This window comes from Mobula birostris, chromosome 3 (genome assembly GCF_030028105.1).
Source record: "Mobula birostris isolate sMobBir1 chromosome 3, sMobBir1.hap1, whole genome shotgun sequence".
Classification (NCBI taxonomy): domain Eukaryota; kingdom Metazoa; phylum Chordata; class Chondrichthyes; order Myliobatiformes; family Myliobatidae; genus Mobula; species Mobula birostris.
The window spans coordinates 174,648,621-174,670,645 of NC_092372.1; the positions used below are offsets into that span (position 1 = coordinate 174,648,621).

Genomic DNA, 22,025 nt, shown 5'->3' on the forward strand with positions numbered 1-22,025 from the left:
GAGGAGAGAATGTACTGTACCCAGTCTATATCAGCATTCGTGGCACCTCGAAAGCTGACCCTCTCCCCCACCCTGCTCTCAGATACCTAACATCACATATCCATTTTACTAATCCCTGCAAACAGACCACTGGTTAAACAAGTCAAACCAGTTTACAGGGAGATCAAAAGGTGTCACCTCAACCCTGCAGAACTGTTTCAAAAGCGTGGACCGGAGCATATCCAGGGAGGCAGCTGCCTATAATCATCTCGTCAACACTGATGAATATGCAGGATCCATGACTGGCTACATAAGAAAATGAATTATGGATGTTACTGTGATAAACACTACACTGCCAGTGCAAATCAGAACCATAGCTGATCGTAATAACTCCGGGGATCTGCCATCCACTGCCACCAACCTCATAGATCCCTTACCCCACAACTCCCATTTCTACCTCCTACCCAAGATTCAGAAGCCTGCCTGTCAAAGTAGATCCTTATTTTCTGCTTGTTCCTGCCCCACCAACTTATACTTGCATACCTCAATTCTGTTTCTTCACCCCACCCCCCCACCCCCCGGTTTTAATACCTTCCTACCTACATCTGTGACACTTCACATGCTCTTGGTCTTTCCAATTACTTTATGTTCCCTGGCCCTGAATGTCTCTTTTTCACTAGGGATGTCCAGTCCCTATACACCTCCATCCCCTATCAGGAGGGCCTTAAAGCTCTCTGCTTCTTTCTGGACAGCAGACCCAACCAGTCCCGCACCGCCCCCCCAACACTCCTCTGTCTGATAGAACTGGTCCTCACTCTTAATTATTTTTACTTTGGCTCCTCCCACTTCCCTCAAACCAAAGGTGTAGGCATGGGCATTCGCACGAGTTCCAACTATAACCTGTCTTTTTGTCAGCTACATGGAACAGTGCATGTTCCAAGCCTACACAGGTATCACTGCCCAACTCTTCCTACGCTACATCAGCGACTGCATGGGTGCTGCTTTCTGCACCCATGCTGAGCTCAACAATTTTATCAACTTTGCTTCCAACTTCCACCCTACCCTCAAATTTACTTTGTCCATTTCCAACATCTCCCTCCCTTTTTCAATCTCTCTGTCTCCATCTCTGGAGACAGTCTGTCTACTGATATCATTGATAAACCCACTGATTATCACAGCTACTTGGACTAAACCTCTTCCAACCCTGTTAACTGTAAAAATGCTATCCCCTTCTCTCAGTTCCTCCATCGCCACATCTGCTCTTGGGGTGAGGCTTTTCATTCCAGAACTACTGAGATGTCCTCCTTCTTTAAAGAAAAGGGCTTCCCTTTCTCCACCATCAACACTGCTCTCAACTGCATCTTTTCCACTTCATGCACATCTTCCCTCTCCCCAGCTATAGGGTTCCTCTTGTCCTCACATAGCACCCCATGATCCTCCATGTCCAGCACGTAATTCTCTGTAACTTCTGCATCTCCAACCAAATCCCACCACCAAACACATCTTACCCTCCTCACCACTTTCCACTATCCCTATGTGACTCCCTTGACATTTGTCCCTCCCCACTGATCTCCCTCCTGCTACTTACCCTTGCAAGCAGAATAAGTGCCATACCTGCCCCTACACTTCCTACCTCACTACCATTCAGGGCCCTATATCACCTTGTACTTTATCCTCACCTCCCCCACGCTATTATTCTAATTTCTCCTATTTCTTTCCAGTCCTGATGAAGGGTCTCGATCTGAAACATAGATTGTTAACTCTTTTCCATAGATGCAGCCTGGTCTCCAGCATTTTGTGTGTGTAACCCCGGCTGACTGCAAGGGTTTGTGCACTGCTTAGGGATGGTGACGCTGCCTTCAAACTGGGGGATAAGACAATTCTAAGGTCAGCAAGAGCCATGCTCTTCCATGCCATTGGTAAGGCGAAGCAAGAGTACTCACAGAAAATTTACATATACCTTTGTGATACCGAGGGCACACGATGCATGTGAAAGGTATACAAGCCATAACAGATTACAAGTCTACCCTGTCACCAACACCTCCCTGCCTGATAGGCCGAATGCATTCTATTCACAACTTGATGCAATGAATGATGTGACAAGAGGAAAGCTCTCTTCCCGCATGAGGAATAGGCACCCTGTCTGGCCATAGCCGAGATGAGGAGGATCTTAGACAGGGTAAATCCACACAAAACAGCGGGGCCGTGCAACATACCTGCTCAGGTTCTGAGGAATTGTGCAGTCCATCTAACGGAGGTCCTGATGGGCATTTTTAGTGTCTCTTTGCAACAAACCTCTGTTTCTGCAGGCTTCAAGGCAACTACTATCATTCTGGAGTCCAATAGAGAGACAGTAACTGACCTAAGTGACTACTGCCCAGTGGAACTGAAGTCAAAAGTCATGAAGTACTTTGAGCAGCTGGTAATGGAATATATAAAATCCCACCTTTCAGTTATATTGGACCCTTTCCAGTTCACCTACTGCTCAAATTGGTCCACGGATGATGCCATAGCATCAGCCCTCCACTTCAACCTGTCCCACCTAGAAAACGATGCCTCATATGCCAGGACGTTGTTCATTGACTTCAGCTTGGTGTTTATCATCATTGGGGCACAACACCATTCTCTGTACCTGGAGCTGGGGCTTCTTAACAGAAAGACCCCAGTCAATCCACGTTGGCAGCAATATCTCATGATCAATCACACTGAGGGTGCTATTCATGCAGTTGACTCAAGACTGCACTGCCAGATCCAGCTCAAACCACACCATCAAGTTCACTGACAACAGAACAGTGGTTGGCCTCACTGGCAACAATGATGAGTGGGCATACAGAGAGGAGGTAAAGAGGCTTGTTAAATGGTGTGAGAACAAAACCTTGGGTTTCAATGTGGACAAGACAAACAAGATGACTGTGGACTTCAGAAAGGTCCTGGTCAACCACTCTCCATTGCATATCGATGCCTCTGCCGTGAAGAGGGTGAACAGCACAAATTTCCTTGATGTGCACATAACAGATGATCTAACCTGGACCCACAACACCTCATTAGTCAAGAAGACCCAGCAGTCTCTACACTTGCTGAGGAAATTGAGGCATGCAGGGCTCCCCACTCCCACATTAACAACTTTCTACAGGAGCACCATCAAGTGTCCTGTCTGCCTGCATCGTTGTGCTCTACGGAAGCTAGAAGGCATCGGACTGCAAGAGTCTGAGGATAGTAAACACTGCAAAGGGGATCGCTGGGGCCCCCTTCCCCCTATTTGTGACTCTTACTGGGACGTTGTATAGAAAGGGTCCAAAGTATCATTGAAGACCCCAACCGCCCATCTCACAATCTCTTTGATCCACTACCGTCAAGAAGGAGGTACAGTAGCATCAGTATTAGGACTGCCAGACTGGGTAACAGTTTCTTCCCTCAGGCTGTGACACTCATGAATACTCACAAGCTGTTTGCTGTTTATCTATGCTGCGCACTTCATGTGCATTTTGAATTATATTATATTAACCTATTTGTGGCAATATTTTATTTTATGTGCTGGGTGTATTGTGGTGCACCGTGATCTGGAGGAATATTGTTTAATTTTGGTTGTACCGTCAGATGACAATAAAGGATCGCTCCCTACGCGACTCCCTTGTCCATTTGTCCCCACCCCCCATCCCTCCCCACTCATCTCCCTCCTGGCACTTATCCTTATAAGCAGAACAAGTGCTACACATGCCCTTACACTTCCTCCCTTACCACCATTCAGGGCCCCAGACAGTCCTTCCAGGTAAGGCGACACTTCACCTGTGAGTCGGCTGGGGTGATATATTGCGTCCGGTGCTCCCGATGTGGCCTTCTATATATTGGCGAGACCTGACGCAGACTGGGAGATCGTTTTGCTGAACACCTATGCTCTGTCCGCCAGAGAAAGCAGGATCTCCCAGTGGCCACACATTTTAGTTCCACATCCTATTCCCATTCTGACATGTCTATCCACGGCCTCCTCTACTGTAAAGATGAAGCCACACTCAGGTTGGAGGAACAACACCTTATATTCCGTCTGGGTAGCCTCCAACCTGATGGCATGAACATTGACTTCTCTAACTTCCACTAATGCCCTACCTCCCCCTCGTACCCCATCCGTTATTTATTTATATACACACATTCTTTCTCTCACTCTCCTTTTTCTCCCTCTGTCCCTCTGACTATACGCCTTGGCCATCCTCTGGGTTTCCCCCCCCTCCCCCTTTTCCTTCTCCCTGGGCCTCCTGTCCCATGATCCTCTGGTATCCACTTTGCCAATCAACTGTCCAGCTCTTGGCTCCATCCCTCCCCCTCCTGTCTTCTTCTATCATTTCGGATCTCCCCCTCCCCCTCCCACTTTCAAATCTCTTACTAGCTCTTCCTTCAGTTAGTCCTGACGAAGGGTCTCAGCCTGAAATGTCAACTGTACCTCTTCCTAGAGATGCTGCCTGGCCTGCTGTGTTCACCAGCAATTTTGATGTGTGAAACTTGAACTTATTTGACTTGACTGCAACTTCATCAATCTTGGTATCCTCTGCAAACTTGTTAATCCACCTATCTACATTTTTATCTAAATCACTGATGTACTGTATACTACAAACAACAGATTCTTGTGGAACTGCACTGCTTATAGACCTGCAGCTAAAATAACAGCATTCCATCTCGACTTTCTGTCTTCTTTGGACAACCTAGTTCTTAACCTTTCTCCTTGTTAAACACTGCTGCAAAGTACTCATTTAATACTTCATACACTTGCTCTGACTCCAAGCACAAATTCTTTCCTTTATCTTTGAGTGGACCTACCCTTTCCATAGTTATCTTCTTTATAAACCACCCTGGGATTCTCCTTGGATCCTGTTCACCAAGGCAATTTCATTGACTGCTTCAGCACATTCCTGCTAGCTTTATATTCCACAAGTGCCCAGACTAACTTTAGCGTCCAAAACTTACATATACTTCCTTTTCCTTCCTGACTAAATTTAGGATGTTCCAGGTCATCCAAGGTTCTCTTACCACCCTTGTCCTTACTCCTTACTGGAACACGCCAATCTTGAATTCTGATCAGCTGGTCTTTACTCAACTCTCATGTGTCAGACAGCAGCTGCTCCCAATCAACACCTTTTAACTCTTGTCTTATGCCATCAGTACTTGCCCTCATTCAATTTAGTACCTTCTGGTAAGATCCAAATTTTATCCTTGCTTAACTATCTTAAACATAGTGAGTTGTGGTCGCTATTTTCAAAATGTTCACCCACAATTTCGTAAATCACCTGGCTTGGCTCATTTCCTAAAACCAGGTCTAATATTTTCTTGCTTGTAGTTCGATTCTCTATTCCCTGTTTCAAGAAACCCTCTTGGATGCACTAAAGAAATCCTGTCCCATTTAAGCTTCTCATATGAAGGAAGTTCCAGTCATTACTGGGGAAGTTAAAGTCCTCCATTATGGCAATTCTGTTGTTTCTGCACCTTTTCATAACTTGTTTCAAGTTCATTCTTCCTCCCCATAATACTCGTAGTATTTGGAATATACAAATTTTGGCCCATCAGATGCAACATGTTCATTAGCATGTTCCTTGTTCTCCTTCCCTTCTGTCTTTCTTGTCACACCATCTTTCTTGTCCTCAACCTGACCACTTGCTGTCGCATCCCCCTGCTTCGCTAGTAGCACTCGCAAACTGCCGAGGAGGATACTGGTTCCCCTCCAGTATTGATGCTAACCATCCTGTTTTTCTGAATGGAAAGGCAAGTAACGTAAGCTTGCCCGTGAATAACAGGCCTTACTCCACATCTAAGGCAAGTAATGAAAGCCTTCTACTTCCAAATATTTACATAGTCTCCATAACTTTAAAGTTCTGACAACATTTTTATGCACCAAAATATGTACAACTTTAGGTCTTATACTAGGAGAATAATCCACATCACATTTGTTCTACTTAAGATTCTGGTAGCCTCAATAAAGTTGAGCTCACGTCATCGGTCTGAAGACAATAACAAGTCCGATTTCCTCCCACAATCCAAAGACATAGCAGTTGTTAGGGTAATTGGTCAGTGTAAATTGTCCCATGATTAGGCTAGGTTTAAATGTGGGGTTGCTGGGCAATGCGGATCGAAGGGCTGGAAGGCCCTATTCCATGCTGTATCCCAATAAACAAAAACAACCTAGGCAAAGTCAGAGAATAAACAATATAATCTACTCTTCTCTAGATGATTTGACAATTCAATCATTCTTCACATAAATTACAGTAATGGGTTTTCGATAAATTTGCTTGTGAAGGATACAGAAGACAGACAGATACACAAGACAATCCAAACATAAATTTGTACCCAAAGTTGCTCTCCATTAAACCTTCTTTGCTCTGGAGGTAGATTAAGTGATTTCCCATCCAACAGCATTGTAACCAGAACACACGTGGCAGTCTGTACATAAATGTCTCTTCAAAGATAATGTGTACTATTTGCTCTAATTTTTCTTACATTGTCACAACAAGCATCAATGTTTGTTAGTTTTTGAATAGCTTAAAAAAAGTAGTCCACAGAAGGACTTTGGCAGATTGGGAGAATGGACGAGAAATGACAGATGGAATACAGTGTAGGGAAGAGTATGGTCACGCACTTTGGTAGAAGGAATAAATGTGCAGACTATACTCTAAATGCCGATCAAATTCAGATACCAGAAGTACAAAGGGACTTGGGAGTCGAAATTCTAAGGTGTAATGATCAGGCTTTTAAGGCATTAGTCAGACCGCACTTAGGGTAATGTGAGCAGTTGGGACCCCTTATCTTAGAAAGGATGTGCTGGCATTAGTGAGAGTATAGAGGAGGTTCACAAGAATGATGCTGGAAATGAAATTATTAACGTATTCTATGAGGAGCTATTGACAGTTCTGGGCCTGTACACATTGGAGTTTAGAAAAATGAGGGGGGATATCATCGAATATTGATGGCATAGAATTGAGTGGACATGGAGAGAATGCTTCCTTTAGTGAGGGAATTGAAGGACCAGAGGGCACAGTCTCAGAATTTAAGGACGTCCCTTAACAACAGAGATAAAGAGGAACTTTGTCAGCCAGAGGGTGGCGATTTTGTGGAATTCATTGCCACAGATGGCTGAGAAGGCCTAGTCTTTGGGTATATTTGAACACTGGGGGGTGGTTAGTCTCTAATAGTAGTACAAAACAGACTTTAATAGATGCTTTCATTTCTTGCTAATGCTCAATTCCATGTTCATCTCCTTTGTCTCTGACAGAGTAATCATGGAGTAATCTAGTGCAATAAACATTCGATCAGAATTGGAGAAGTTAACGTGATCTGTATTTGGGTAGATCAACACTTCAATAGTTTGTGAAGGTGTTTCTGTAAAGAATGACATATCATTTCACATTTGGAAAATATTTCATCTTAAGGGCAACACTGTATCTCAATACATTCAGGTGAACCAAGTCATGCAATGAAGGTATATTTATAACTGACTACAGATGTCCCCTGCTTTACAAAAGTTCGCTTTATGCCACTTCGCTTTTACGAAAGACCTAAATTAGTACCTGTTTTCGCTAACTGAAAGAAATCCAAAGGGAATTTTTGCTTTTATGAAAAAAGGCACTGGCTTTAAACTTGTGTTTACCCTGAGGAAGACTACAATGACCGTGAAGCCCTGTGCGGGCAGGTGTGCGCGCATGCGTGTACATGCCAATTTTTTTTTCTACAAATTAGTTTTTGGCTAAATCTCCCCATTCTGGTAAGTGAAACTACACTGTACATACATTATTTCTACTTTATATAGAGAAAAGGTGCCCACTTTAAACTTGTGTTTACCCCGAGAAAGACTACCACGACCGTGAAGCCTTGCGCGGGCAGGTGCGTGCGTATGCGTGTACGTGCTTTTTTTTTTTAGGTTTTATGTGCTATTTGGTATGATTTAGTAGGTTATTTTTTGGATCTGGGAACGCTCAAAAATTTTTCCCATATAAATTAATGGTAACTGCTTCTTCGCTTTACGCCATTTCGGCTTACGAACGGTTTCACAGGAACGCTCTACTTTCAGATGGGGGGGGGACCTGTATTATTTTAACTTCAGAATTGGATTAGAAATTGGTTTACTGTTGTCACATGTACCAAGATACAGTGAAAAGCTTGTCTTCATACTGTTGATACAGATCAATTCATTACACAGTGCATTGAGGTCGAACAGGATAAAACAATAACAGTGTGGAATAAAGTGTAATAGTTATAGAGAAAGTACAGGTAAACAATAAAGTGCAATAAAGCAGACTCTGAAGTCAAGAGCCTATCTTATTGTATTAGGGAACTATTTAATAGTCTTATAATAATGGAGCAGAAGCTCTCCTTCAGCCTGGTCTTGCTTGCTTTCAGGTTTTTGTATCTTTTGCCTGATGGGTGGAAAGAGAAGAGAAAATGTCTGGGGTGGTAGAATCTTTGATTATGCTTGCTGCTTTACTGAGGTAGTGTAAAGTATAGACAGAACACACAGATGGGAAACTGGTGTTCGTGATGTGCTGAGCTGTGTCCACATTGCTCTGCAGTTTCTTGCAATCACGTGCAAAGTAGTTGCCACACCAAGCCACTATGCATCCAGATAGGGCACTTCCTATGGTACACTGATAAAAGTTGGTAAGAGTTTTCAGCCTCCCGAGGAAGTAGAGCTGACTGTGACTTCAATGTGGTTGGACCAGATCAGGCTATTAGTAACGTTTATTCTTTGGAACTTGAAGTTCTCAACCGTCTCGACTTCCACACCATTGATTTAGACAGGACCATGTGCACTGCACCCCTTTCTGAAGTCAATGACCAGCTCTTTTGTTTTGCTGAGATTGAGAGAAAGGTTGTTGTCATGATAACATGTTACTGAGTTCTCTACCTCTTTCCTGCACTCCAATTCATTGCTGTTTGAGATATGGACCACCACGCTGGTATCATCTGCAAGCAGGTAGATGAAATTAGAGCATCATCTGGCAACACAGTTGTGTGCACAGGGAGTAGAATAGGGGGTTGAGGATGCAACCTTACGGAGCACCAATGTTTGGAATCATAGGGGAGACGTTGCCACCTTACTGGTCAGGGAGTCAAGAGTATAGTTGCAGATGGAGTCATTGACTCCCAGGATCATAGTTTGTTTTGAAATATAGTACTAAAGATTCTTTATGAAATAATCTACTTCCATAAAGAATGAACAGACTTCGTTTGGACTGACAATGAATTGCACTTTATCCGTTACTCTGGTGAACTCACTCTTGCTATAGACGTTTTGCTGCACAGTCAACCGTCTCTAGAAACTTGAACTTATCACCCTTCATTTGACTACAGATTGACATAATATACTGGTTGCCAGGGGTAGAAAGAAACTCTAAATTAGTGCTAGCAGTAATTGTATGACTAAAAACACTATAATCTTGGCAAATATAACCAGAACATCTGGAGTCACTAAGGAGCCATCAAAATCAGGTGCCACTTGGATCTAGACCTCCGAGTTACATTTCTCCTAGGAGACATGCAGGTAACTGATCCAGGGCCAGTGCAGCTGCTTCCAGTCTTGGATCCTCTCCTCCTCTGTGGTTGCATCATTCAATCCTCATGATCTTTATCTGACAACCCTGTTGCAATATGCATTTTCTTAAATTTATAAACAGGGCATGCTTAGTATTGCAGTGATATTACAATGTGATTTTACTTTGATCAAATCTCATCAAGACTTTTAGAAAAAGAAACTTCTAGCAACTGAAATGAAACCTGTTTGCTTCTCAATTATTTGCCCAGTTTATGTTTTAATAGGAAATATTATTCATAGGAAAAATAATAGCAAATTAACAATTCTTTGTTAGTATTTCTATTTTTCTCATGCTTATTACCACATGAACAAGCTTCAAAAAGTGCTACCTTGTTTAAAAAAAGGGGTTTGCAATTATTTGAACAGGAAATTTTTCCATAATGGCCATTTATGTGAAACATACATTGTGTTGAACCCGACTACAGCTGGTATCATACTTACTGTCTGAGAGTTCCCACAGCCGCGGAGGAAGATCACTGAAATACTCGTGATTCAGTGCCGATAAAGCTGACAGTCTTTTCTTTGGGAAGCACTGTAGAAGTTTGGAGGCAAGATCTTCAGCATGGGCCACATAATCTAGTCTGAAACATAAAAGTGCAAAAGGATATTATTTCTATTTGCAAGGCATACTATAGTGTCACCCAACACAATAGTTTAATGTAAATGGAACCAGCTGTAGAGACTATGAAGAAATTAGTAATATATAAGTGAAGTGTTGTGCAAATGATTTGCATGTTTAAAGAAGCAGTGCTTATCAAGCAAAATATCTGAATATAAAGTTATCAGAACACCACAAAAGCATCAACTATATTACATTATCTCAAAATTCCCAAAACATGAGGGACAAATGGACCTCCACGGTTTTCTACTGTAGTTTGCTCATGAATCTATCTAGAAAATTTGTTGGAAGCCAAAGAATAGAATTTTCACAAGCATGAAAATAGTCCGGTAATTAACAATTAGTCTAAATAATTGGTATAACTTCTTAGGCTGGTTTATAAACCAAAGTGTTGGGGGAAAATTGCACATGCCAAAAAAACAGTCCAGCATTTTTAACTTTACATCAATATAATTCACCTCTTAATCCTAGAAAAATAGCATTAAGTAGAAAAGGGACTCACAAAGCGCTTTTTTTTTTGATAATGTTTCTGCACATTAAAGCAGGATAATTAATTTCCACATTTTCCCACATTTCCTTTGCCAGTCAGAGCTCCTCCCTGGATCGATTTCCCTCCATGTGTTTACATGCCCTATAATCTACCCAAATCTTTTGATGATATCTGCACATGTTCCAAATTGTGAGAACATGTTTCTTGCACATGAAAGAGACTTTGTTGCAGACTGTTGGAATTTTATCTGTGGCTAGGTTCAAAAACAACCACATCTATAAATACATACATTTTCAATCAGTAACCTCATGCCAGAAAAGTTTTTCCAAAGCTAACTGACAGCCTTGGCTTCAAAGCTCCAAAACTGAACAACTGTGACACTTAACACCATTTCCTTGTAGTCTTCTCCTTTATAATCCCTAATGAACTTTTACTTCAGGTTGGTTGGGAATTTTTCTCATGACTGCTCCTACAAATGGAATGCCAGTCAAAATATCAGTAAACGTCAAGCTGACAGTGTGATGATTTTAATCACCCCTATCAATCTCAAACTTGTCATCACTTATATTAATTATATAATTGAAGAACCAACAACTGCATAGTTTGTTGGATGTATGCTTATAAATGTAGGCGTGATCCACATTACGCTTAGCTTAAATCCACCATATATTATATGAATCATAAAAGGCATAATTCCTTTAACCACATTTCCTTATCCCATAATGGAAAGCAAAATCTCCCAAAGTATTCTAACAGCTCCATATGTTTGAAACGGTACTTGCTGGTTTGTCACTTACATCCCTCCTGTGTTATTCTCGTATGAAAAAAGATACAAAAGTACACTTATATTGAAAAAAAATTCAATAGTCTGGTCTAGTATATATCCTTTTCATACAGTCACAGCAACAATGGAAAATAATACAGCCACTTAAATTTTTCAGAAGAAATGGATTACTTTGGAAGAAATGCACAAGAGTGGTAAGGTGAGAGTTTCTGAAGAGAAGGTCCATACTGACACATTAAAAAACAGCAAGTAACAAATTCACTGCAAATACTAATGGAGAATTGGATTGCTCTGTGAGCTGGCATAGACCGGAAGAGATGAAGTCACTTTCTTCCATGTTGTAATTCAAATATGGACAGCACAGAGGTCTAGATTCACCTGCCAACATCTTACTAGTCAAGCTCTTCCGGATTTTTGTATATTTCACTAAGACTAACTCTCATCTTTATGAATTCCAGGGAACATGCACACATTGTACTCAATACTTCCTTACAAAACAACACTCCTCATACCAAATTAATACAGTGAGCCTTTGCAGCATTGCCAAGGCAAGTATGCCCTTCCTGAAATAGGGAAACCAAAACCAACACATTACTCCAGGAGTGAATATAGAACATAGAACAGCAACAGGGCCTTCAGCCCATAGTGATGTGCCAAACCAAATAACCAACTAAACTAATTCCCTCTGGCCTAAACAACACCCATATCCTTCCATTATCCTCACATTCATGTCCCTATCCAAACATCTCTAAAACATCTCTAATGTACCTGCCTGTAACACCACCCCAGGCAATGCATTCCAGGTACCCACGACCTCAAGGCCATATACTGGGAACCTACAGCGACCTTTGCTTTTGAAATGGAAGGAGCTGAACATTTCACAAGCTAACCATTTTTCTCATTTGTCAAGCATCTCCTGCCCCATTTGCGGAAGAAATGCAGTTCCCTTCTGACCTTAATAACCAACTCAGAACCCACAATCCCAAAGAAGCAGCAAGTCAAACCCAAGGGATTGCTAAGAAGGTGTCTCACTGGTAGAGAGACCTGCTCAGGGAACCTCATACTGTGCACTGATAGATCATTTTTTTTGCAATGGCCATATTAATTATCAAGTGGAATCGTTTGAAATAAGTGAGCAATTTCCCTAATCCTTTCAGTTTAATATGAGTAGCAGTTTTCAATGACTGTTCATTACTTCTCCTGGTAGCTTTTCAAATGTTTCAAACTCCTTATTATGTCTCAACAAGTCCAACACATGTTTGCAATATGAATTTTAACAACAAGAATAACACTTCAACATAATTAAGAAAGTAGAGTTAGTATTGAAAGGTTGTTTCACTGGCTGTAATAGCTAAAGCTGGGGCATCATCAATTTAGTATTGTAAACTTTAATTCAACTGTTGATATTTAATTGATTGCATTAATTGAGGGCAAATATGACAAAGAATGCACAATAGACAATGGATATTAAAAACAAGGTTAAAAAAAACAGAAGGATACTTGAGTGCATGACCCACAAGATCCTTAAGGTAGCAGAAGAAATTAATAAGATGCTTAAAGAAGGCATCAGCTATGGATGTGGCCTGAGAAACAGAAAGTTAAATATTCAGAATACTTCACCCTGCAGGGGGAGTCTTAGAATGGAAAGCACGGTAGTCATATTAGAATTGTATAAAATATTAACTAGGCCACAACTGAAACACCGTGTATATTCCGGTCACCACACTACAGGAAGCAGCATAGAAGGCACAGAGTGGATTTATGAAAATGTTGCCAGGGAGCATTTTACTTATGACAAAACACTAGCTCGGCTGGATTTGATTGCTTTGGAAAAGAGACAGTGGAGATTTAACTGAGGTGTATAAAATAACAAGAAGCTTATTTTAGTGGATGGAAAGAACATACTTCCTAAAGCAGAATGGTCAATGAATAGGGGTTGCAGATTAAAAGTAACCGGCAGCAAGTTTAAAGAAGTGAGAAGTTTATTTTCCACTAGAGCAACAGGTATCGGAAACTCACTAACAAAAGAAGATCTGCAGATGCTGGAAATCTGAGCAACACACACAAAATGCGACATTTTGGCCCGAAACGTCGACTGTACAATGCTGGCTGGCCTGCTGAGTTCCTCCAGTGTTTTGTGTGTGTTGCTCTGAAACTCACTGCCTGCATGAATAGAAAAGACAGAAGCTCACATTGCTTTTGGAATTGTGAATTGTACTGAAATCCACAAACACAATCGACAATGGATCGAAGTCAGTTAATGCTGAAAATCGATTTCTTGCCAGGAATGGATGTAATGAGCAGTGTGGCCTCTTTCTACACTGGAACATGAAAAACGGGAGGGGTAGACTGTCTGACCCTTCAACTATTCATTGAGAAAATGGCTGACACTCCAGTGCTATCTTCTAGCACTATCCCAGCATCTCGCTTTCCTTAAATTTTCAGAAATCTACTGATAACTGTTCAGAGTGAACACAACACTTAGCAGAGTAGTGAATTCCACAGGTTCAGCATTCCAGAGTGAAGAAATCTATCCTCTTTCAGTCCAAAATAATCTACATTTATTTTCAAACTAGATTCCTCAGTCAGGGAAAATCCTCCCCGCATCTAGATTGCCAAACCCTTTCAGAACTTCAGTACAATATATAAAAGGGAAAAGGCAAGTGAGGACAAATGAGGGAGATGTTTACAGACAAAGACAGGAGAACTTGCAATGCAGAATATGGAACTGGCAGAGGAATTAAATAATTATTAATCAACTAACTACAAATATGAAGAACTGAAACAAGTCAAAAATAAGCTATTAGAGAATTTGATCTTGAAAGCTCATAAATCCAATGGACTCAATGATTTACATCCCAGAGTTTAGAAAGAGGTAGTATTAGAGCTAGCAAATACTCTTATCATATTCCTCTAAAGGTTTTGAGGATTCTGGAATTGTTCCTATGTATTTTTAGGCATCCGTCAGTCCCGTAAGACCATGGATTTGCACCTTGGAGGGTTTCCAGGGTTTACATGCTGTAAGTCTCCCCTCTCCATGCCACCGATATTGTCCAGGGGAAGGGCTTGGCACCGGTGTCATCACAGAGCAATATGTGGTTAAGTGCCTTGCTCAGGGACACAACACACTGCCTCAGCTGAGGCTCGAACTAACGACCTTCAGATCACTAGACCGACGCCTTAACCACTTGGCCACACACCAACACATGGATTGGCAGGGAGAAAATGAGACTACACTTTTTAAGAAGAGCATCACAGAAAGAAAGCTAGCAGCATGTTAAATGAATGTCTGTAGATGGGAATTCGTATGGGAATGGATGAATGGCTTGCAAAGATTATTAGTATTGAGGTACGTTAACAGATTTATAAAAGGAAAGAAAACCACATTTAATTAATATGACACAATCATTTGTGGATGTGAGCATTTCACAGATTCACTACTCTCTGGCTAAAAACATTTCTCCTCATCTCTGTTCTAAAAGGTCGCACCTCAATTTTGAGGCTGTGCCCTCTAGTTCGGGATACACCCACCATTGAAAACATCCTCTCCACATCCACCCTATCTAGTCCTTTCAGCGTTTGGTAGTTTTCAATGAGATCCCCATGCATTCTTCTACATTCAAGTGAGTGCAGGCCCAAAGCTGCCAAATGTACCTCATATGTTAACCCCTTTATTCCCTGAATCATCCTCGTGAACCTCCTCCGGAGTCTCTCCAATGACATTCCAATGATATTAATCACCACAGCATCCAGGAGACCTTGAAAGGGCCATGCCTTAAAAAGGTGGCATCCACCATTAAGGACCCCCCATTACTCAGGACATGGCTTCTTCTCATTGCCACCATGAGAAAGTTGGTTCAGGAGTCTGAAGACACATGCTCAACGTTTCATAAACAGCTTCTTTCCCTCCACCATCAGATTTATGAACGGACCATGAGCCCATAACACCTCCTCAGTATTTTCTTTTTGTTTGCTCTCTCTTTGCACTACTTGTTTAATTTAATTTATATATATTTCTTACTGTAATCTATAGTTTTTTAATTATGTTTTGTAATGTACTGCTGCTGCAAAACAGCAAATTTCACAACATGTGCCAGTGATATTAATCCTGATTCTGATATTTCAACAGTTTGGTTAGCAGACGCCCTCTGCCTCAGTCCTACAGGGAAAAAGGCCTAACATCCTCTTACATAAACTAAAAACAGTCCTATTTATTTTTGCTTTCCTAGTTCTGTCAAAGGGTGTTGAAACAATGCATGAACTCTGCTCTCTTCCCATGGATGCTGCATGATCTGCTGTGATTTTTCAGTATTTTCTGGTTTTTATTTCAGATTTCCAGCACACCTTTGACTTTCAACACAATGTGACCTATTTGTTACATTCCCTTTCTATCAACTGAAATAGATCTTTAAGGGAACATTAGTGGCCCAAGCTTGAAGGAGAAAGAGAAGATGCGGAATGTTACAAGCACTCATTTGTTTGCTATCTCCCTACCTGCTTAGCAGCTGTGCTTCAGAAACAGGACACAGAATTTGTTGCTCAAGCACCCAAGGCAGAAATACAGCATTAAAACGACAATTGATTACTCACCAAAGACACCTCTCTTATGTTTTGGAAAATGTCCACAGATAACCCCTTTCTTAAAATGACTCAGCATAAAAAAAGAAATAAAGTATTAACTTGTAATAGGATAAATCTTATCAGGCCAAGACTGTAAGAGAGAATATATCAGATCATTGGAGAAACCTTCAAATGAAAGTGCCTGGGTTTGTGGTTTTGCAAAATAAAAATCGTAGGTATCAATGAACTTGCATAATCACCACTTTTGTACAAATATAATCTGATATTTTTAAGTCTCAGTCCTTATAAGTCCAAACTTGATTTCATACAGTCTGACCTCACAAGAGCAGGTACTCTAAAGCAAGGCCACCCTGTGACCACAGTTATTAGCTAGTCACTAACTAACATTTTATAGCAAGTTCTGTACAACCTGGCCTATGATAAAAGGAAAACATTCCACAGCAATGTTTCTTCACATATTTATTTCCTCATGGATTGGGCTCATGCCAGAACTTACAAGAGACAGAATACGTCAAGAAACAGAAGTAGCTAAACTGAACGGTTGGCATGCTCTACAGTTAGTAATTTTTCCCTGTCTTTGGCTGCAAAGGCTGATCCCTAAAGGAATTTGCTCAGCCCAGAAAAGTTGATTTTTTTAAAAGATGGTCATCGGGAACAGCTGCTCTTAAGCAGACATGGTTTGTTCTATTAAATCACTGTAAAATGCAGCTGTCTTCAGTGCAATATCTCATCTGAACTTTGAAAGCATTCTCAGTGCTATAAACATTTCAGTAATGTCATATAAATTGTACTCTGGCAGACACCTTCAAGTCAAGAATTTGAAAAGGTTTCCTCTTTTTAAAATGTAAATAGAAACTGGTGTGTGGTTAATTTATTCATTCAGGGCTTCACCAAGAATTTACTGGAATGCTACACGTCATTCTGCCAAATACGAAGCACAGATGACCTCCTGGAGCCAGAAGAGTCAAAGGTCATTCATCATGGATAACCTGCCTTGTCCAGATGAGTTTCTATTGTTGAGCAGATTGTACTGAGCAAATACAAAAATAACTAGTGAGGAAGCAAACAATAACTCTGTTTAAATTTTTGAAAAGATATCCACTTATCTAGATGCATGCAATGACCAAAATGTTCTAATATTTTTAAACAACATTAATATATCATATATCAATTAGCCTCTCATAATTATAAAATACTACATTTTAATGAATGTTTTAATTATTGAATAATTGCTCCTTGAAAGTTCAAAGATCAGGAACTCTTCATGCTTATTGTCTGGGTGTAAATATGCAAAGTTCTGATATTAGCAACTATGCCATGTGTTAATGTAATGCTATGTAGTTGCTTATTATAAGACATAAAAGGCTTACTCTATTGCTTCCTGTTTTGGGCATTGCTCGGTAAATTGCTGACCTAATGAAGAATATGCCTTGTTCTGTATGTGCATGCATCTTTCTTCAAAGCACAATATTTCACCCATCGGTGTCTTCTATGAGAGAATGACTATAGAACTTTACTGATTTTCTCCTCCCTGACTCAGAGGATAACAGAGTAACTACAGTACATCAAACATGCCCTGATATACATCAACTATCTCAGCACTGACTGGGAAATTAACTTTTTTGGTTATGTGCTGCTTACTACATCAACCAGATGAACCATCTTGTACAACTGGAGTACTAAAAAATATTAAATATTTTACCTATGTTCCTGGAGGTAACCGTGAAGAAGCATAAAATAGTAGCACCGTGAGATTTGAACTCTCAAAGGAACAACATCGACTTGTTGGAACCAGCAGCACAGCTCAGCTCCATGCCAATGTAAAGTAATTACAGTGCCTAATTAGAATAAGTTACTATGTAGCCGTCTTTCAAGTTAAATCACCAAGAGCATTTCTGAGCTCCCTTGAGCTGCTGAAAGATCAAATGATAGAAAACTAAAACTTGGCTAGTGGTCAGAATCTACAAATGGAAAGAAAATATCTTTTGCTTTTAATGTCTTTGAAGGAATTTTTAAAAAGCCAATTCCCCATAACTAAAATCAAGTGTCAAGTATTGACAGCATCTGTACTGTGCACAAGACCAACTTCTCTCCTGTCGTTCTGCTGTCACAATTCTGGTGCCAGAAACACTCCTTACCACTCATTTCTTTGAAGATTCTCCTTAAACATTCAAGTTGGGCTTCAGCCTTTCTAATGATCTTAGAAAAGAGGAAGATAAAATGACAGCTGCACAAAATAGGGCTTCTGTGCAGACAGCCAGTTGTTGTTGGTCTTTCCCCTAACTTTTCTACAGCAACTACATGCTGAGGGGTAAAAAGTAGTACCTAAAGTACATGCCTACCAGCCATCACATGTATTCACTGCTCATTAAAGCCAACATCACCAAATTCAGCAGGTAAGTGCAACCAGCAGCACAGGAAGCATTTATCACCAATGACAAATGTCTTACAGCTTTTTGTCAGACTAATTATGTTTAAAACATCAGAAATCCAATCACTTTGATATTGTACCACTTACCATGACTACATATTCTGTTGCTTTTTATCTTATAATTGAAATCCATCTCAATCGTTAGTTGAATGATCTATTTTAATTTGGCTGCACCTAAGAAGATTGGATTGATTGTTGCATTTTAAGACCATAACACCAGGAGCAGAATAAAGCCATTCAGTCCTTTGAGTATGCTCAACCATTTGATCATGGCTAATTTATTTTCCCACCCAACCTCATTCTCCTACCTTCTCCCCATAACCACTGACACCCTTATTAATCAAGAACCTATCAACCTCCACTTTAAATATACCCATTGACCTGTCCTCCACAGATATTAGCAACACTGAATCCCACACCTTCATGACCCTCTGGCTAAAGAAATTCTGAACTATCTCTGTTCTAAAGTGATAGATTTCTGTTCCAAAAATGTGCTCTTTGGGCCTAGAATCTCTTGATTTGTTTAGTAACTCCAAAACATATAATTAATCAGAAAGGAAACACAGAGCCAGTAATGTATGTCTTAGTTTTTGTTTTTTACTTTAGCGAGATGTACACACATGATGTGGTGGCGTGATGACATATGCCATTCATGTCATTTCATATGTAACCCGTAATGAATTATTTAAACAAAGTGCTTAATCAAATGATAAATTAACAATTTAGCTCAAATATTACTGAAATATTAAAACACAACTCTTCCATGCTTATCTATAAAATCTAGCTCAATATAGAAAGCATCTCAGCTTTTATATAGATTACACACACACACACACACACAATACTATATACTTCCTGACTGGGTGGGGGTGGGGGAGGGAGGGAGTCAGTCTGCTTGATGGGAGAGACTTGTGGCTGTGAAACAATCTCAGGTTCTGGGACCTCCTCCGCGGTGGTTGTAGGAGTCCACTCTGGGACTGCAGGAACTGGTTCTGATAGCTCTGAATACCTTTCAGCTGCATGTGTTGATATCGTCTGAACAGTGCATGGCAAGCTGCTCGATCTGCTGAGCTATTCCAGGACACCAGACGAAGCTTTGAGCCAACGTTTTCATTTTGACCACGCCTAGATGAATGGAATGCACTGTAGCTCTTCCAACACTTCAGCTGTCAGCTTGGATGGTACAACAACTCACAATCCCCACATAAGGCAACCCCCGTCAAGGGCAAATTCATCCCCCGCACTGGTAAAAATGGGGAAACTGAAGTTTCTGCTGCACATTCCAGCCATTTTGAGTGGCCATGCAGAAGAGAGACCGTGTAGGGTTCTTTGGATCACTTTGCTGTAATAGGGAGACTTTCCATTTGCATCAGGGAGAATACATCAAGAGGAGTGTCCTCTTTTGCAAATTTTTCAGGGATTTTCTTTTCCAAGGGTAAATGGGACAATCTATCAGCATCTCCATGATTAGTCATCCTCTTGAAATCAACCTTTTAATTGTGTCCTCCAAGAAACAGAGCCCATCTCTGCAGTCGTGCTCTGGAAAACCCCATTGTGGATTGATAGTGGCGGGAAGATGGCGGCACGACACAGCGCGCAGCGGCCACTCCGGTGGTGATGCCTGTTATCTGTCAAGTAGGGTGCCGTGCACAATCCTGATTTGATGGAGATGGACGTGAGAGCACGGAGGAACATCTGGTGAAACTTCTGAAATGCCTGCTTCGCTGCTGCTGCTAACTGTGTGATCCAGGATCTCCAGAGGGGAAGGCCCCAAGTCCTCGACTTTGCTTGTTCCTCGGCAGCCGGGGCGGGGTCAAAGTGCTCGGCAGAGGATGGTGCTCGGAGAGGCTGTGTCGGAGGGGCTGGTCGGAGGCTTGAAGTTTTCGGACGGATTCAGAGTCCGCTGCAGTCGGGTGCTTCCAATGGTGCTGCATCGGCAAGTTGGCGGTGCTTGGAGGTTCATGGTAGGGAGAGTTCCTCCCTTCTGCCGCCTGCATGAGATGATGGGGCTATCGGGACTTTGATACTTTTTTTTTTACCATGCCCATGGTCTGCTCTTTATCAAATTATGGTATTGCTTTGCACTGTTGTAACCATATGGTATAATTATGTGGTTTTGTCAGTTTTAGTCTTAGTTGTCCTGTGTTTTCTTGTGATATCATTCTGGAGGAATGTTGTATCATTTTTTAATGCATGCATTTCTAAATGACAATAAATGAAAACTGAAACTGAACTGAACTGAAATGAAAATGGGGCGTTCACTTCCATCACTCATAACATGTAACATGACTGCACCTACACCATAAGGAGAGGCAACACAGGCAAGCTTCCCTGGATGATTTGGATCATAATATATGACTACAGTGTCCAACATCACCATTTTGTTTACCATCCTGAAAGCTACCTCACACTGTTTTGTCCACTGCCTTTTCTTCCTGACCTGTAGTAATGAGTTCAAGGAGTGGAGCACAATAATCAGGTTTGGCAGTAACCTGTTACAGTAATTGACAAATCCTAAAAAGGACAGCAACCGTAACACAGATTTTGGTCCTGGTGCATCCACCGTTGCTTGAATTTTCTCAGTACACTTGTGTAATCCTTGTGCATCAATGGTGTGACCACAGTAAATGATACTTGGTTTATAGAATTCACAAATGCATCATCGGATCATGTTCTGAGCCAATAACCTTCTAATATTTTTAGCACTGTTTTGAGATTTTGGAGATGTTTCTTGTTATTCTCGTCAGTAACAATAATGTCGTCCAGGTAATACTTAGTGTCTGAGCAGTCTTGCAGCATCTGGTCCATAGCTTTCTGCCAGAGTGCAGGTGCAGATAATATCCTAAAAATAAGCCTATTATAGTGATAAAGCACCTTATGAGTGTTGACGGTGAGAAACACATTGGATTCTTCTTCCATCTCCATCTGTAGGTGGACCGACGTAATTGATTTACTTGTTTATTTATTATTATGTTTTATTTTATTTATTATTATTATTTCTCTCTCTCTGCTAGATTATGTATTGCACTGAACTGCTGCTGCTAAGTTAACAAATTTCACGTCCCATACCGGTGATAAAAAACCTGATTCTGATCTGATCTGATCCGAAAACTAATTGAAAGGAAACATAGAGCGGGAAAGCATGTACTAGTTTTTGTTTTTTTCACTTTAGCAAGATGCACACACATGATATGGTGGAGTAATGACTTATGCCTTTCACATACTTTCACACATAACTGGTAGCAAATTATTTAAACAAAGAAAGAATGCTTAATCAAACGATATATTTACAATATGACTGGAATAATAAATACACAACATCTCTGCTTATGGAGTATAAGAAATGCAGGAGAACACTTAAGAAAGAAATCAGGAGGGCTAAAAGAAGCATGAGGTTGCCCTAACAGACAAGGTGAAGGAGAATCCTAAGGGATTCTGTAGATATGTTAAGAGCAAAAGGATTGCAAGGGACAATATTGGTCCTCTAGAAGATCAGAATGATAATCTATACATGGAGCCAAAGGAGATGGGAGAGATCTTAAATTAATTTTTTGCATCTGTATTTACTCAAAA

General features: G+C 40.9%; 1 protein-coding gene across 4 annotated transcripts in view; it reads right to left on the reverse strand.

The window, feature by feature from the left end:
* Positions 1-22,025, reverse strand: part of cdk14 (cyclin dependent kinase 14) — a 633,043-nt gene that overhangs the window by 153,302 nt on the left and 457,716 nt on the right. For 3 of the 4 annotated variants that reach the window (XM_072253720.1, XM_072253724.1, XM_072253721.1), the window contains one exon: positions 9,989-10,128. In XM_072253720.1, coding sequence (XP_072109821.1) covers positions 9,989-10,128 — 140 coding nt within the window. Of the gene's footprint in view, positions 1-9,988; positions 10,129-22,025 lie in introns of those variants that run through there. The other variant, XR_011885468.1, reaches the window with a different exon arrangement.